We start from the raw sequence: 18,526 nt of genomic DNA, 5'->3' as shown, positions 1-18,526 counted from the left end.
GTTCTGTTCCCCAGCTCTGTCTCTGGTGAATCCTCTCATCCCCCACATCTCTAGCCTGTACCCCAGCTCTTGTATGCATACATAAATAAATCTTAAAAAAAAAAAAGAGTCAGTAACTCTAGTGTAATCATTTGTAAATATTATCAGCTTCTCTATGACTTCTCAGACATTCTGGGGAAAACAATAGAGATGATAAAGTTTACAGTTCAACAGGCTTCAACGTGTAACCTAAGTCTCCATGCACTAACATCCATCTGAGTACATTATGACAGAATCAGTAGTGTATGAGCAGGTGCCACCTCAAGCCAGATGCTTCCAGTGAGGGTCAGCAAAAAGTGGTTTCCAAAGAACAAACTTTACTTTGCCTTAAACAGAATGGATCATTAAAGACTTACTACCAGACAAAGGAGGCAAATAAACATAGCAATTCCTACTGCTTTACTAAGATGCCACCGTGATAAGTACAATGAAAACAAAGAGACAACCACCCAAAAGTATATCCCATTACCACAAGCTAGAAGTAAAATCTAGCTTAATAATAACTTATATGTACTAAACCTTTACCAAATGGCCTTTCTCCAGGGCTTCTCTCCAAGATCAAGTTTCTCTTAAATGGGATTGTGTCAAATATTAACCTTACTTTAGGGTGGCCATAACCAGTTTTGAGTCTGTCCAGAATGTTTTCAGAATTGATAAGACTACCTCATAAATCTACCTTGAAAGGCAAACAAGGCAAGCTCAAGTGAAAAAGGAGAATATGGTTTGCTAACTCTAGCTCAGCAATTCTCGTTAACAAAGTCAAACACAACCATATTACATTAGAAGGATTACAATACAAAAGGGAGGTGAATTATTAAATTTAGTCATCCCTTTCCAATTAAATTCTTTAAGTAAAATTTGCTGTCATTTTTATCTTTTAAAGAATTACTACTTAAGGTCAAATATCTTCTCCCAAAGTGAAAAATACAATGTTCAACATGAAGAGTCCACATCTTTTGTAGGCTTATTTTCTTAAAAAAAAAAAAAAATCATTGGTGACAGTATCTCAGAAGTTAAATGCATTATTGTTCATTAGCGGAAAAAAGCCAATGTCACAGTAAACTGAATACCAATTCTCGTATTTCCCCAACTATAATACTTCAGAACACACTTTGAAATTAACTCCTGCCTAATTCTGTTAATGAGTGAAACATGCCACAAAAAAAAAAAAAAGTTTCTATACTATAAGTGCAAATCAGAAAATTGATTACACAAGAGGAAATAATCATTCTGAAAGGCACACATCCCATTTCAGGGAAGAAAGGGCATTTTAAAACTTTTTCAGCTTGGGCCCTATAAATCCTTAAAAATGCTTCCTCTCAGACTTCTGCAGGCCACTACCATAAACGTAAGTTCACAAGTTGCCATGGGAAAAAAATCAATGTCACACACCGTCTACCAGGGCAAACTTTCTCTCTAAAATGCAAAGCTGAACTTTGCTTCGCATATCTGAAGGAAAACACATTTCTGTAAAGTCTTCCTATACCAACCCTAACCAACTGATATTTCTGTATCAGGAATTTGATTTTCACAGCACTTCAAAGGAACAAGAATGATGATGAAACAGAAACTCAAATAAGTTAAGTGAGTTGGCAAGATTTCTGTGACTGGCTCATTAGCAGATATGAACAGAGACCCTTGTTTCTCGATGGCACCACTGATGTTCCCACAACAGAACACTGGGTTATCATTTGGTGGTTTATACAAAACAAATTCTCTTTCTAACCCAATTATGAGATTCTGCAGGCTAGAAACTACCGATCGAGACATCATTGATTTCTTTTGAAACTCCAGAATATTGAGGCAATTTTATACTACTCATTTAATATTCAATTAGGAAAATGGACTCTCTTATTGGATTAGAAATCATAGAAAGTTATAATATAAATGGTTTATTTCTTGTCTTTCAATTCTATTCCATTGATCTACTTATCTAGCTCTATGCCACTACACTGCTTTGAATACTTTGATCCTAATAACTGTTGTCAAGGTCATAAATATAACAAGTGAAATATTGTTATGTCTTTATCCCATAGCCACTGTGCTACTGGGCCCCAGAGTGGGTGAACTAGCCATTTTACATTTGACTTCCAGACCTTCACTGTGCCCTTCTTCAACTTGCTCTGAGTCTGGCTAGCCAAATAGCATGACCTTGACCTGACCTTCACATGGGTCCAGCCAGTAGGAAGCAATGGCTGAAGATCAAAGAATAAAGAATGAAGTCAAGATATTTACTTCCTCCCAGTCAAGTCTCATTGGTCAGTTGCTCCCCACTTCCAACGACCAGGACAATTATTCTTCAGCAGCCCTCTCCCTCTGCCCTAAAAGTAGTAATGGTTCCCTGCTGTTGTTAGTCCCTCCTCTCATACTGCACCACCCTTTGTTAGCTTCTTTTAACTCTGGCAAGCCTTTGTAATTAGTCTCTTTAGGAAAGTTTTAAATTATTCCATTTGAGAATACCATAAATTTGTGTCCTACGAGGACTCAGAAGGATCCTTCAGAGTAGAGGTACTTCCTGCCTCACATCACCATGTCTAGATAATTTTCACTGGCAGGAGGGAGGTTTGGGGAGAACCTTTGCTCACTTATGATTTTTGTGTCATATATAAGAAAGATTTGCCAAAACCCAAGGTCATAAATATTTATTCCAATATTTTCTTTGAAGATCTTTATAATTTTCATTTAATTCTGTAATCTACTTTGAGCTACATGTCATTTTAGGCTCTCACTGGCATTTTTGTTGAAAATCAACTTAATCACAAAAGGTTTATTTCTTGACTTTCAATTCTGTTCCATTGATCTACTTACCTAGCTCTATGCCACTACACTGCTTTGATTGCTGTAGCTTTATCATAAGTTTTGAAACCAGGAAGTGTAAGTCCTTCAGTTTTGTTCTTTTTCAAAATTATCTTGGCTGTTCTGGGTCGTTCATAATTTCACATCAATTTTAGGATGTTTGTCAATTTCTGCAACAATACCTGCTGGAATTTTTACAAGGATTGCAAGAAGGTCTACCTACCAATTTAGAAAGAATTGTTACCATTGTCATATTGATTCCACTGATGCAGGAATGTGGAATGCCACAATTTATATAGGTCTTTATTCAATTTTACTCAGTAATGTTTTGTAGTTCTCAGTTTAATTCATGTACTTCTGCTATAAATATCCTTAAGTATCTTATTCTTTTGATGCTACCATGAATGCCATTGACTTGTTAACTGCCTTTTCAAATAGCTAATTGGAGTATATAGAAATACACTTGATTTTTATATCATGACCCTATATCCTGCAAACGCTCTTAGCTATAATAGCTTTTGTTAGAGTCCTTATAATTTCTACCAATAGCCATGTCATCTGATCATCTGTAAATAAAAATTTTTACTTCTTCCTATCCAATCTAAATGCCTTATTTTATTTATTTTTATTTTATTTTATTTTATTTTTTGCCTGTCTGCATTGGTTGGAACCTCCATTATGATGGGGGTGAGGGCAAACACCAGTTGCATAAAACAGGTGGGAGTAAACTAGTGAGAGTGTGCTGTTAGCTATAGATTTTGTGAATACTGTTAGTCAGGTAGGAGAAGTTTCCTTCTAGTCCTAATTTGCTGTGAATTTTAATATGAATGGCTTCAGATTTTGTAAAATGTTTGTATGTGTCTATTGGTGAGCATGTGGGTTTTGTCCTTTATTAATATGGTATATAACCTTAATTGATTTTCAGCTGTTAAATCAATTTTGTATTCTTGGTATAAATCCCACCGGATCGTGTTGTATAAACCTTTCTATATATTCTGGATTCAATTTGCTGATATTTTATTGAGAATTTGTGCATCTATATTCACAAGGGATTTTGATCCACAGTTTTTGTGATATCTTCCTCTGGCTTTGGTATAAGGGTAATATTGGGCCTCACTGGAATTCTCTCCTCTGTTTTCCAGAAGAGTTTGTGAAAGATTGGTATTATTTATTCTTTAGACACTAGAGAAAATTCACTAGTGGAGTCATCTGGGCCTGAACTTTTTCTTATAGAAAGGTTTTTAACTACTAATTCATTTGCTTTGTTTGGTATAGATCTATTCAGATTTTCTATTTCTTCTGGAGTCCATTTTAGTAATTTATCTCTTAAGTACTTAGCCCATTTAACCTAACTTGTCTAATTTTGTTGCATACAATAAAGTTATTCATTGCATCCCCTTATGATCATTTCAATTTTTGTAGGTTAATAAAGATGTCCCTTCTTCATTCCTGATTTTAGAAAGTTGTATCTTCTCTTGTTCTCTTGTTCAGTTTTACTAAAGTACTATTGGTATTTTCATTCCAAATTTTTGTTTCATTGATTTTTCTTTATTGTTTCTTAGCTTTCTATTTTATTGGTTTCCATTCCAATTTTTATTTCCATCCCTTTACTTGTACTAGGTTTGGCTTGTTTTTATTTTCCTTTTTCTAGTTTCTTAAGTTAGCAGCTTAAGTTGCTGATTTCTATTCTCTCTTTTAAATTAGGCATAATTTCTCTCCTTGATATCTTAATATTAAAGCACCCTAGGACTAGGTCTTTGGACCTATTACCTTTATCTTGACTCACTCTCTTGACGATCTTATCTGATCTCAGGGCTTTAAATATATTTGTATATACAGTTCTCAGGCTAGAGGTTTTCCTCTGAATTTCAGGGTCATATATTCAACAAACAAATATCCCTAATTAAACTAGCCCCAAACTGAATGCCTGTTCCCAGTTCCCTGGGGAATTCCTTCACAGGTCTTCCTTATTTTTGTTAATAGCACCTCCACCCTTACAACTGCTCAGGCCATAATCCAAAGTTCACATTTTAACTCTATCCTTGATTCACTCTTTCCTCAGACCTCAGATACAACCTGTCAGGAAATGATGTTGGCTTTCCCTGCAAAATACACATACTCTAATCACTTTACTACTTCCATTGCAACCATACTCCTCCAAGGCACCAGGCTCTCACCTAAATTATGCCATAAAATTGGTCTCTATTCTCATGCTTGACCTCCCTCCACGTAGTTTAAAAAAAGTAACCAGAAGAGTCCTGTAAAATGTAAGTTGAACCATCTCATTCTTCTGCTTAAAACTTCCTATTGCTATCAGAGTAAAGTCAGCTTGCTCTCAATGGCCTACAAAGCTCTGAAGATCTGGTCTCCAATTACCTGCCTGATCCCATCGCCTACAAGAGTCACTCTTGCTTACTTTTCCCGAGCCACACTGCTCCTTGCATATGCAACATCCTCTCACCTGTGAGCCTCTCCATTGGTTTCCCTACTTTCTAGAACACTTTTCCTCCAATATCCGCATAGCTCATCCTTTCTCACTTTCAAGTCTTTCTCTATGAGACTGACATCAGCCACATCTCTTTAAGTTGCAATACAAGCATTCCCAATGTTTGTTATCCTGCTCTTTTTCCCTAGAGCATTTTACACCTTCATATGTGTATAATATGTATCACATATATTACACATACTGTGTTTATTATATATTGTATTTCGTCCCCCGCACAGACTGTAAGTCCTTTTAGGGAAGGGATTGTCTATTTGGTTTGTGGATGCATCTCACAGAACTCATGTATGTATGGCCAATCGTACATATTCCTAAGTATTTGTTGAATAAATAAATAAAATTAAAAAGCAGAATTCACTAACTGGCCCTCAAATAAAAAGTCAGACATGCCTGAAAAGTTGAATTTACTCATTCCTTCATTCACCAACAAATACTGGGTTCCTTCCCTTTGCCAGACAAAGGGCAGACCCTGGGGATAGGCAAGACAGGTAAGGCCCTGTTGCCATGGGCCTGCTTACTAATTTTCTGTCTCTACTCACAGGATGTAAAAAAAATTACACAGTAGAATTTCTGTAGTAACTGTACAAACATGACAGAATATGTAAGTAAATATGTTTATGATTAGGGACAAAGAGCTAGGGTGTCCTGCATGGACTGGGATGGACAGTAAAGCCCTGTTATGAGGTGATGTCATGAGAGGTAAAGTCAACATGAGGAATCATTCATGCAGAAACCTGGGGGGAAACAGAGAAACAAAAAGCAGAAAGCTCTGAAGGGGAGATGGAGCTTGGTGAAGTCAAGAAACAGAAAAAGCAGTATGACCCGAAGGTGGTGCTGGAGGAGCAGACAGGAAGCGAGATGGCAGCCTGCCTCTCATGTTGAGACCCTAAACCCACCCTGACATTTTTAGTAACTTAGATACATCCCAGAAAGTGCTTGCCCTCTCCTATTCACTCTCCCCTTCCTAATCATTTTCTCCCTTTGGGAAAAGTACAAATGGCACACACACCAGTGTCATTGATTGGAAATTTGAGAAGACCTCAGATGACCTAGTATTTTGTGCAAATCAGGGGAAGGTGTGCCTTCCTCGAAACAGTCTCTGCCATCTGTTGGGAGAATATGCAATAAATAAGCATCTCTGCAATTCACTCATAGCTGTTCAGGGCTACGTGCACGGCTGCAGGCAGTGCCCCTGGTTGTAGAGAAGAGGAGAGCAGCTCATTGCAAAGCAAACTGGCCTCATTTTCCCGCTATTTCAAATACTAAATGTTTCAAACACTAAATATACAGGCAGGTTTGCATATACTGTAAGCCATTACTACTCAACATTAGCCACAGTGATTCTGCTAGCATTATCCCCACGAGAAAAGGAATGAGTCTTTTAGAGTATTAGTCATTGAAGAAAATAGTATGGGCACAGTCAAGTGAAGTGGATTCAAGTGGCTGGAAGCATAAATTGGCTCTACAAAAAGTGATAAAAGCCTTCAATTCCATCAGCAAGTGTTGAAGGTACTGATCACTAGCCCATCTGAAGCTGCACATTAAGATAATTGTTTCTACCATTTGGAATGCATTTGCTTATATTCTTCTCATGTGATTCATAGGTTATTTTCATTTAGTAGACATGAGATAAAGGATATTTTTGGTAGTATAAGATTCCAAAAAAATCATTTTCAAGTTTAATACCAAGGAAATCTTTTCTTTTCATCATTTAGACTTTGGTTTTCTAATTTATAAAAGGGAAAATGTGCCTTAAACTTTATGAGAAATAATTTGGGATATTGTGTACCCCGTGCTTTCAAGAGTGATGGTATTTGTATGCCACATCACTACGGTAAAATTAACAAGCAACTCATGAAATCCTAACGGAGAGCTTGCCTGAAAGAACGCATCTAACGATGGAGGAGCGCCACCTACTGTTCGCTGTGAATTTCAACATATAAGATCATACATCCACTTTACAAACACCCCTCAATTTTAGCACTGTGATTATATATTAAATTATGACAATTTTACAGGAGCCCTCACTGCATACCAAAATGTGAATTATAATTTTTGAAGAAAATCCGTATGTTCTAGAGATATATAGATATAGTGAGTTCTCAAAAATGATAGTCTTCAATTCTCTCCATAGCTACAAAAAAAAAAAAAAAAAAACTGAAAAAATATGCTCCCAAAATATTTTTAAAAATTTAAATATCTTGGCCCCAATTTTGGTAGACTAAAAGAAGCATGGGCTTCCAAATTGAAGAGGTTAGAATCTGGACGCTGACACTTGGGTGTTTTTGAATTTCAGCTGTTTTTTCACATGAAGAGAACAACACACAGTAGGTATTCAATAATAAGATATGAACTCTTAAGAAAAATATACTTCAAATTATTAATTATAAGTTATTAAGCTTCTCTTGGTTTTTAACATTCATCAAGGCTTTAAGAAATGTTTTAATAAAAAGGCAACCTGTGTCAGGTGCACATTCTAGTTCCTTCTAATTCCTTGAATAAAAACATGGCCCAATTTGAAATCATTTGTGATCCTTCCCTCACCAGCCCACATCAGTTTAAAACTTTTATAGCTACTGAAGAAATTATCAGGTTCAAACAGCCACTTTCACAGAAGATGAGTGACATTCAGTAAATTTTCTTCACTAGCTTTCTAACATCTAATAAATCATACACAGGCTTTCAAGCAACTAAAAACGATGTTTTTTTTCTTAAATCCTGTAAAACTTTCAAAAATATCTTCCTTGTGACATAGAAAAAAGTTTAATCTAGGGTATGTGGATATCTGGCGGGAGGGAAAGGTGTGTGGCCTTTTTTAACTATTGGATTCATTTTATTAATAATTAATTTCATTAAATGTGCAAATTTATGTCTTTTGAGGCTAAGCCTGCCTTCTAATTGTCTGTATAAGTAAGATTTTGGCTCTAACACATGGGGACAGTCTCTGAATAGCTCAGTATACTAATGAGGATGACCTTTAAGCACACTGTTAGGAAGGGTGTCTGTGGCCCCATGGGGCCTGGAATACCAGGCACATCAGGAATAAATGCAGCCCCCTGCAATTCACTGTCCTCAGCACATTACTGAGTCCTCACTAGGAGAGCTGAGCAAGTGACAGAGGTCAATTCCCTATGCACATCTGTGAACGTGGCTGGACAATGTTCTCCGCCAGCACCGCTTTCTCAGCACAGTTAGGCCTCTAGGGAGGGCCAGCAGGATCATGGAGGCAGAGGCAGGGTAGAAATGTCCTACTCCCTTCTCTCCCTTGGCCTTGCATGTTCCTCTCTTTTCTCTACTGGATTTTAAGTGTATCCCTCCTCCTCACTCTGGGCCCTAGATTTCTTTCTCTCCCTCTCTACCACTTTATTGAATAGCTTTCTTTTCTAGAGAAATAAAAGGATATTTCTTTTCATCGAAAAACTAAAGGAAAATAAGACAATGTAAAAGAGGATCATAAAACAAAACAGGAGTGGGTATTATTGATAAGGTATTGACTAAATGGTTTTATCCTTCATGTAGGAATTAGAACTAATTCTCTATGGACTCAGACATACACACAAACAGACATGCAACCTGCACTGAGAAGGGAGCACCTCACTCAGAAGACAGGTGGCCTTTGAGTACTTCCCAATTCAGTTTCCTTATCTACAAAACTTCACATCTTTGCTCAGATGTCGGCAATTCAGACAGGCTCATTTATTCATTTATTCATTCATTCATATTCTTAATGAATGAATAAAGTTTTCTCAGAATAAGAGTCCACTGTCTTTGACTTAGAATTCTAGATTTTATCTGGTGGAGAATAGCACCACCAGAGTGTGGAGAATGATGGTTTGAAGGAGAACTGTCAAAAAACAGTCTCCACTCCTGGTCTCTACCTAGTGGCTTGCAGAAAATTTTAGTGGAAAGTTAACTTTCCTTCTTTTCAACTCTGTTAGGACCACTATTCTTCTTCCTTCCATGTTTGTGCCTCTCTGCTCTCTATTATACTTATCACTCCTTTCCATGCATGTGATACCTATTTCTAAAGCATATTACGAATTAAGTATCTGAAAAGCTTTCTAAAAAGGAAAATGTTATGTAAATATCTGGCATCATTGTTTCGAAATTGCAACACTTTTGTCCAGAATGACAAAAGAGGAATGTGAAGAAAGGTGGGGGAGCAAGAACTTTAGAGAGTGTGGACAAGGTAGTGCTCTCTGGCGGGGTGTCATCTGAGAGGGGAAAAGTGAAGGATTATTTCAGGCAAATGTGCATATGAATGCACATAAATCTGAAGTGTATATAAATCTGAAAAACAAAAGATGTATGCTTTTAAAAATGTATTTCTCGAAAGGCAAATCAGAAGACTGTTTAAATATTAATAAGAACAAGTCAAGTACTTCCCAACTGTCACCCAGTGTGTATCTCTTGTGCCCATTCACATCTTACCCAAAAGGACATGTTCAGTAAGCAAAAAGTTCCAAAAGAAAGAGAGCGGAAAAAGTCTTTGTTAAGCATCTTGTTGCCCAGAAGCCCAGGTTGAACCTTGAACAATGAAGCATGATGCCACAGTCCCCTTTTCTATTTCCAAATGACTTCTGGAAATTTTAAGGAATCAACAATGACAATAGTATGCATAAGTTTAACTTTGCACATATCTACATTTTTAGATAGAGATATATAGAGATACACTTAGATAGATATATAGATAAATGTAGAGTTACAAGAAAAGAAAACCTGAAATTCAGTAAATGAAAACAACACAGAAAAAGCTGTAAAGTCAACTAATCTTGTTTTCAATTAACTCTTCTTCATAGTAATCAGTCCCTCATCTCTGTTCCCATATTAGGTAGGTCTCTATCGTAACACCTGTGAACACAATCAGCAGTGTCATCAATAACAACTAACACTGTTATTTACTGAGTGCTTATACTGTACAAAGCATTAGGTAAAACACTTTATCTCACTGAATCAGCAATATCTCTATGAGGGAGCTAGTATTATCACACTCATTTTATAAGTGACAAAATTGAATTTGTTTAAGTTAGTATTACAGTGCTAAGATGTGTCATGTTTCTCTCTTCATCCCCATCTTCTCTTCCCCCAAGATTGCAAGCTTCTTAAGAGACGTCTATTCTTGCTCATCTTGTGAATCAATATATAGCATGTAGCAAAAACCCAAGACAGGGCAGTAGGATGAATTCAAGAAGCTCTGCCCAATTTCTACATAAGTGGTGAGTTACTCAATTTTGGTTCTAAAAATGTTCTAGCAATGCAACATGTGAATAGTATTGGAAGGCAAGATAAAATCTAGATTTTAAATGGAAAATTTGGGGGGAAATTAGTGATCATAATACAGGAGCCATTCTCCCTTTGGACATAAAAGTTTAATTTATTAAATGATGAAAAAGATTAAGATACCCACAGTATACAAATATTCACCTTTCAGAGATTTGAGCACAATCAAGTTCAATAACTACTTTAAAAAACAGGATGATTTAACATAAATAATAAAACTATACTTGCCACTAGATGGAGGAATTTTCAGTTTTTCCAATCACATTTCTGAGCTTAAGTAGAAAAACCAGATTAAGCCTGAATGGGCTCATTGTACTTTCACAATGAAATTACTGGACAATAAAATCTCAAGACTACCAGAAATAAAAGCAAATGTTCCCAGATAATCCATTTAAGTTGAGCAGAAATCCATGGATCACAGATTTAACACTTGCTAAACACACATCACACATAATTAGCTATCCCTTCCCCAAAATATACAAATTATTGAACCTGGACTATTCCTACCATCCCATCCTTCTCTCCCATTTCTCTGATTTTTTATTGTTTCCATTAGGAAAATGGATCTATAATAGAAACTGAGATGGTAAAAACTCAATATATACAAGTAAATTTTTAAATATTCACAAACTTGAACAGTAACACCACTAACCTCAACTAATTATTTCTGAAATTAAATTTAGATTTTAATCTTCTTCCATTTTCCCCAACTATCTTCTCATCAGACAGCAATCTGGACTTAAATGTTCTTACCACAAAAAACTAGCAGTAATTATGTGATGTGATAGAGGTCTTTCTAACTAATGATAGGTGGTAATCATTTTGTGTTATGTAAGTGTATTAAATCAACATATTCAATTTTGAACTTATACAATATTACACATCAACTTCATTTTAATAGAGCTGGGAAGGGGAGAGAGACAGGGACAGAGACACAGACACAGACAGAAAGACAGCAAGAGAGACAGACAGGAGGGAGAACAGAATAATAAAGACCTCCATGTGAGGAAAATTAGGGAACTACATTCAGTTTTATTCAATTTTACAAATACTACTGATTCTTATTAAAGAAGAATATAAGAGACTCCAGACTGCGCTCATATATATATGCACTCATACATATGAAAAAAAAAATTTAAGTTACAAGTTTCTAATTAAGTCTCTATACTTTTTATTTTGTTCCAGTAAGTGAAATCTTCAGTTCTTCCAAGTTAGCAATTCAAGTAACAAAAGTAATTCTGGTGGGTAAGAAGCATGTGCCAAAGACAAAAACAGTAAACCTATTTAGAAGAACCTTTACAAAGCTAGAAACTGAAAAACATTTCATGAAATAAAATCCTGCTCTTTATTTAGCAATCATGAAACTGTCTTTGGAGTCTCTTTTAAAACAACTTTGAAACATTTGTTGTGTTTAATTCTTGTGGAACACAGTTGGTAATTTTTAAAAGCCTGTGCTATCATAACAGGTCATCTTGGTTAACAGTATTCAAATCAATGTTCTATTTTAGATGCTATGTAACATGCAAGAAAGTGTGGAATTACCTTCTCTAATCTCTCCTAGCATTAAAGGTAAATAAATTGGTGACTTTGATATATCCTTTATCTTAAAGTTTAAAACAAGTTAAGTATGTCAGACATTCTGAACTATAGTTGCCCATCTCCGCTTCACTAGATTAAGGTGGTTGGAAAATTTATAGCTAGAATCTTACTAGCACTGGAAGTTAGAACTGTTAACAAATCAGAGGCAAATAGAAGTTGACTATGTAAGTCAGAAGTCACAGCAGCAGAACAAATAACCTCCATCCTCAGCTGCTTAGAGACCATCATGCCCACGATTAGACCAACACAAAGGATGTCCATTTCTCTCTTTTTCTGTGAGAAAAGGCCCACTCTTTATCTTAAAGGATTGACAGAAACTGACATAGGAGAGAGATCTGTGTGTAAGAAACTTGAAAATTTTGCTCTATCCAATTTTAGATTTTTGATAAATTCAGAGCTTTTCCTGTCATATATGATCATCACTAGGTCAAAGGAAGATTGAGATTTCAACAATTGTGTATTTTAAAGTATACATTGTACAAAGGACACTGTATCTTGAATTTTGTGGATCAGCACTCAGAGTAGGAAATGTATTTTACATCATAATCCAGAACACACATCATATATACAACTTAAAATGATAGTTACCCCTACCCCTACCACATGCAATAAAAGTGGCACCTTTTTATTTGAGCTCCTTGCCTGGTACCTACCACAAACGGATTTCATGATGGAGTAACAGGTTACAACCTATGATTTGAGAAACACTGTGGTAGTGCACATCTATGGTCCAGCCTTGACCTACCTCTCCAACCCCATTTCTACCAAACATTCCCATCCTCCCCCTAATTTCTATTCTTTTTTATAGTAAACCAAATGGTGAGTTCCTAAAATATGCCAATCTCTTTGCTGCCTTTGATCCTACTGTGAGAGCTATTTTTTTTTTAAAGATTGATTGATTGATTTATACAAGAACTGGGGTACAGGCCAGATACACGGGAGGGTGAGAGGACTCACCAGAGACAGAGCGCGGAAAAGAATAGGCAGAATGACGAAATACACTGCTGAGGGGAGCAGCGGGCACTACAGAAGAGGTCTGCTGCACCATGTGGGATCGACACCGGCTGGCCGGGATCGAACCTGCGCTGCAGAGGCTGCGGACAGCCTCACAGGGCTGCGCTTAACCACCTGTGCCACCAGCGGAGGCCCCATGAGAGCTATTTACTAAAGTTAAACTTATCATAAATTGGGTGTCCCTTTCCCTGGCCCCAAACTTATAGGCAAGGACAGAGATAGGGCATGCCTGTACCTAGGAAAGTATGTCATCTTCCAGCAAATCACTAACTTCAAAGGAATGTTCAGTTCAGGACTGATATCTCTATGTCCCCAGCTTCCCAGAAGGTGCTTTTTCCAAAGAACAAGAAAAATTCAACTACCCTGCTTGTTAGCCTCAGTGAATATGAAACATTAAAAAAAAAATTCAAACAAGACCCTTACCAGCTTCATTCTTGTCTCTGTAGTTAAAATGTTTACTGTAACCCCACTGCACATACACTAAATATATAAAAACCCTGTAATCAGACTCTGAAATGGAAGCATTCCTCTCAGAAAATTCTGAAGTCTTCCCAGCGTGAGTTCTCACTTTGATTCTTTAATAAACTCACTCAAATTAACTTGTCTCAATTCACTTTAGTTGACAGTGCTGCCTGGAACCCCTCCCCCAGACACTGCACTTTATATTCAGATCTCAAGACAAAAGTCACTTCCTCAAAGGGGTTTTCACTGACCACCCAATTTGAAAGAGTCACCACACACAACTCCAGCCAGGAATTTAGGTGGGGAGCTCACTGTTCTTATAGATATTGGGGAGTCTGAACAATAAAATGTAAGACAGGCACAGAAAAAAACAGCATTCCACAAATGTCACTTTCCCTGTGTCATTACATAAATGATTGAATTCTAGTTATTGAAATTCTATTCCATTTGTTTCACCTGGCTTTTCTGATTTTGAAAAGTGAGGACTCCATCTGCCCGTTTCACCCGCCCCAAGTACTCTGCACTCTCTCAGAGCACTTAATGTATTTTTTAGCTTTCTCCTTTTGTTCTTCTTTCAGCAAATAACTGAGTGTCCAATATCTAAGCAATAGCAGTGGGCAAATGTTCATTCTTCTCATAGTTCACAATTTAGTAAGGGGGGCAAATCTATAAGTAAATAATTTCCACTGAATGTGGTAAGTATAATAAGAGAGATGGGTATTATGTAAAGTTGAGACAACAGAGAATGAAGACTCCACTTTCCTTGAGTAGAGAAGGTATCATAGAAGAGACACCCAACCTAGATTGGAAAGGATCCATAGGAGTTTGGTAAACAAATAAGTTGTAAAGGCATTCCATGTAGAGGAATCAGTATGTACAAAGTAGAGAGAATAGGTTTACTGCCAATTTAAAGTTGCTTGGTATGTTAAATGAAAGGTAAGTAGCTAAAAGGCGAGAGGGCTAAAAAGTGTGTCTAGGAAAGATAGAGGTGATAAAGAAGCTAGAGGGTCTTGTATGCTATTCCAGATACTCTGAATTTTATGCAAAATAAAATAGGGAAGGAGGAGTTTAAAGTTTTAAAGAGGGAAGGGACATTGACAAGCTTGGGTTTTAGAAAATTCTGGTGGCAGACAAAATAATGGCATGAAGAACTGCCAGATCAGATTTCTAAAGACACTACAAGAAACCAGGCAAGAAATGAGATAAAACAGGATCCAGTCACTGATTGAATACAGGAGACATAAAAGAGAAAGGAAAATGGGTAACTCTGCTTTCTTGTTTAGGTTATAATACAGTATTATCATTAAGTAATTTAGTTTAATAAGGGAAGCCAGGTGAGAGATAGCACACTTAGTTTGGGTCATGTCAAGAGATCTTTCTTGGTGGTAACCAGGTAAAGATGTCAAGGAAGCAGTTAGTTTAGGCTTTAGCAAGCCTGAGATGAAAACTGAAATTTAGGAGTGAAAGTTTTACACATTAGCCAAATTCATGTGTATGGATAAAATCACCCAGGAAAAATGTAGAGAGAAATTAATTACTGAGCAAACCCTAGAGAAGGGTATTTTTAAAATAGGCAAAGCTGGTGGCAAAAATCAGATGAATGACCCTAGACTGCAGTTGTCACAGAGAGGATAACTGAAATAAACTTTGAGAATTACTGGATTTGGCAATTAAAAGGTCATTAAAAACTTAAGCAAGAGCAATTTCATGAAGCCATTAGAGAGGAAGTCAGACCACAAAGTGAAGATTATAGTGAGATAGCAGAAGTTGAATAAATTGGAAATAATATGATTTCAAGCAGATGATAGATGACGGATGGATGGATGGATGGACGGATGGATGGATGGCTAGCAGGATTGAGCAATAACTTGAAAAACACAGGATAGGTGATGTGCTTCCTTATGTCACTTTCTTAATATGTATGGCTTGAAAAATGAAGGACAGAAAGCAGAGAGGAAGCGTCTGAATGCACAGGAAAGAAAACTGGAGGGCCTCCCTGGTGGTGCAAGGGGTTAAGACACAGCCTATGAAGCTATCAGCAGCCACTGCAGCACGAGTTAGATCCCCAGCTGGCCAGGGAGCTACCCACATGGCGCAGCAGACTTCTCCTGACTCGCCTGATGCTCCCTTAGCAGTGTATTTTAGTCAATCTGCCTGTTCTATTCCCCACACTGTCTCTGGTCAATTCTCTCACCCCCCAAACCTCTGGCCTGTACCCCAGATCGGAAAGAAAGAAAGAAAGGAAAGAAAGGAAAGAAGGAAGGAAAGAAGGAAGGAAGGAAGGAAGGAAGGAAGGAAGGAAGGAAGGAAGGAAGGAAGGAAGGAAGGAAGGAAGGAAGGAAGGAAGAAAACTGGAAGCAAAATGTCCTAAAAGGAATGGGAGGAAATGAGATGATGAGTAAGTATGGAAGCATTATCCTTCATCATCTCTTCCTCTAAACTAGAACTACAAGAGGGAAAGATCCATAAAACTATTGGTCAGTGTATAGGTTGAGGGCATGAGTATGAAGGAACAGACTGTTAGATTATGTCGCATGCTTAGAAATGGAGGAAAGAAGAGGGAAGTGTCAAATTTTGTAAAGTGAAGATTTGAAAAGGGTTCTGTAAAAAAGGCAGGGGCAACAAAAAGGCTTGGAAGTAGTAACAGAGAGGGTTGGGAGACGGGGGACTCTTGCTAAATTCATAGTTATATCCAACTGACAACAGTCATCTTTCTACCCTATAGTCCCTTATTTATAAGTGTTTAAAAGATTTGGTAATTAAATGAATTAGCTAGAGCCCTGTTGTTCTCAAACACATGAGTGAACTGAAATTGAAAATGCAAATATCCATCCCATTCGTATCCACTCAGAATTTCTCTAAGTTAAGCTCAAGCAGGTAAATATTCCAGAAGTTCTCCAAGTCATCTCTGAGGGATATTCCAGTTTAAAAAGCATGAACTTAGAAGGTAATCAACTAGCTAGAAGAGAACTAGTGCAAAATGAAGTTATTACTAAATGGCCCTTAGACATCAGTGCTGTCATTTAGTTGAGCAAAGACTGCAAGATCTAGGGAGCTTCGGATCAGTGCTGAGACAGTCACATACACACTACCACATCTTTTTTTAAGCATGTAACAGTGAAGCTGAGAGCTTGAAAAGAATGTTAACGGTGAAAAATGCATTTTAAGATCGTTGGATGAGAAGTCTCACCTCAGACTATGAGAATCAATGTCTTACCCCTAAATTTGCTGTTCGGTTGCTCTAGAGGCTTAGCAGTACCAAAGTGGAATTGAGGGTGCTGCAAGAAAAAGGGAGAGCAAGGCAAATGCAGGGAGCCCTAAAAAGGGAGAAAGAGATCACGAGACGAGTTTCGGGGACGCGTCTGAGTGGTCATCCGGCCCAAGACCAGGGACACTGCGTAACCATAACCGCGGGCTCTCGCCCCGCCTGGCACTCACCATAGTCTCGGGTCTCAGCACAAGAAACTAGGTATCGTTGCAACAGGAAGACACTACTACCAACACCAAAGCGCGGTTACTCTGGCGACCGAGCCCCGCCCATTGCCGGAAACTGCGTAGCCTCCACCGCCCCGCCCCTCGGTCCCTAGTGGCTGGGAGTAATAGAAGCCCCGCCCATCCAGCCGAGAGGCCCGCCCCTTGACGCCGTCGCCGGGAGCGACGGGACTCGGCCTGCCGCTTTCTAGCAACGTCACCTGTTTGGTTGACACGTGACCCGGAAGCTCAAGCGAATATGCGGCTAGAGTACAGATATTCTAGTTTATTTTTAAATAGGCTCTATTCCAGTTCTCACTTACTGACGCCTTACACCGTGTATTTTATGCTACTTTAGTGTAAGTAGGCCACAGAGCGTTCACCTTTTTTCTTTTGCGAAGGGATTCCGGAAACGCAACCCTGAGTAATCGGAAGTGATTGGTAGTGAGCGAGCAACTTGACGTCAGGAAGGCCTGGATGGCCTCGGAATGGGAGAGGACTTTGCGGAGAGGAGAACCCACTGATACCGAGCCGGGCGTCCTGAAAAGTGAAGCCCCCTGAAATCGGTAGGGTCTGTAAAGGTAAATCCAAGAAGCGGCTTGTGTAACTCAGCGTATTTCGGAAAGGGCGGAGATCTGGGTTGAAGTTTGTTCTTCTGCTTTGGATCTGGGGAAAGGCTGCCTGTTGCCCAGGAATGGCTTGTACACAGAGGGATAGAGCCTCGCATTCAACTTCCCGAGACAGCGAGGTGGACAGGCTTGCTTCCACTCCTCTTACCCACTCCACACCTCCCTCACCAGGTGTTTGCCGACAGACGCTCACTGTGCTTGTACATTTCTGTGCGCGTCTTCCGCGTGGTTTCAGGGCTATTTTCTCCTGGGAAGAATGTTTGGATGCCTGTTTTCTGAGCAATAGAAGGGAGTGTTAGCGACTGTTTAGAAAGGTGGTCACGGGAAACCCTTTGCCTGGTTGTATCTAGTACTCTGATCACTTCGGTGTTGAAACCAGTTGTATCTGGTATACAGTTCATAATATTAACGTCATTACTATCACCTTTCTTGTCATGTTCTCCAGTGAATCTTAGTCTGCTGTGCGGTAATGCATATATTTCTGAAAGCATATGTGATTGCATTGTATTTTTACCAAATTAAGTTATGAATATTTTTGTGGCTTGTTAAGCATTTCTACAGACGCTCCTTTCTGATACATTTAATGAAAAGTAGTTGTCAATAATGCCTCCTGAGAAAGTAAATGACTTACTTTAAAATTTCTGTTGTTATATATAGATGGAACAGGAATTGATGGGGAAAAGCCTATAGTAATTTCTGTGCTATCTCTGAAATAAAATTCAGGACATACATC

General features: G+C 38.1%; 1 protein-coding gene across 1 annotated transcript in view; it reads right to left on the bottom strand.

Annotated features, from left to right (window-relative positions):
• The window catches only part of NME7 (NME/NM23 family member 7), a gene marked incomplete at both ends in the record, with an annotated part of 184,998 nt that extends 167,864 nt beyond the window's left edge, over nt 1–17,134 (bottom strand). The window contains one exon of the mRNA XM_084250076.1: nt 17,039–17,134. Coding sequence (XP_084106202.1) covers nt 17,039–17,134 — 96 coding nt within the window. The remainder of the gene's footprint in view (nt 1–17,038) is intronic.
• Between the last annotated feature and the right edge of the window lie 1,392 nt (nt 17,135–18,526).

Source organism: Talpa europaea, assembly GCF_964194135.1.
Source record: "Talpa europaea genome assembly, chromosome: 12".
NCBI classification, from domain to species: domain Eukaryota; kingdom Metazoa; phylum Chordata; class Mammalia; order Eulipotyphla; family Talpidae; genus Talpa; species Talpa europaea.
Note: the sequence above shows the minus strand (reverse complement) of the source record. Positions and strands in the feature narration are given on the sequence as shown.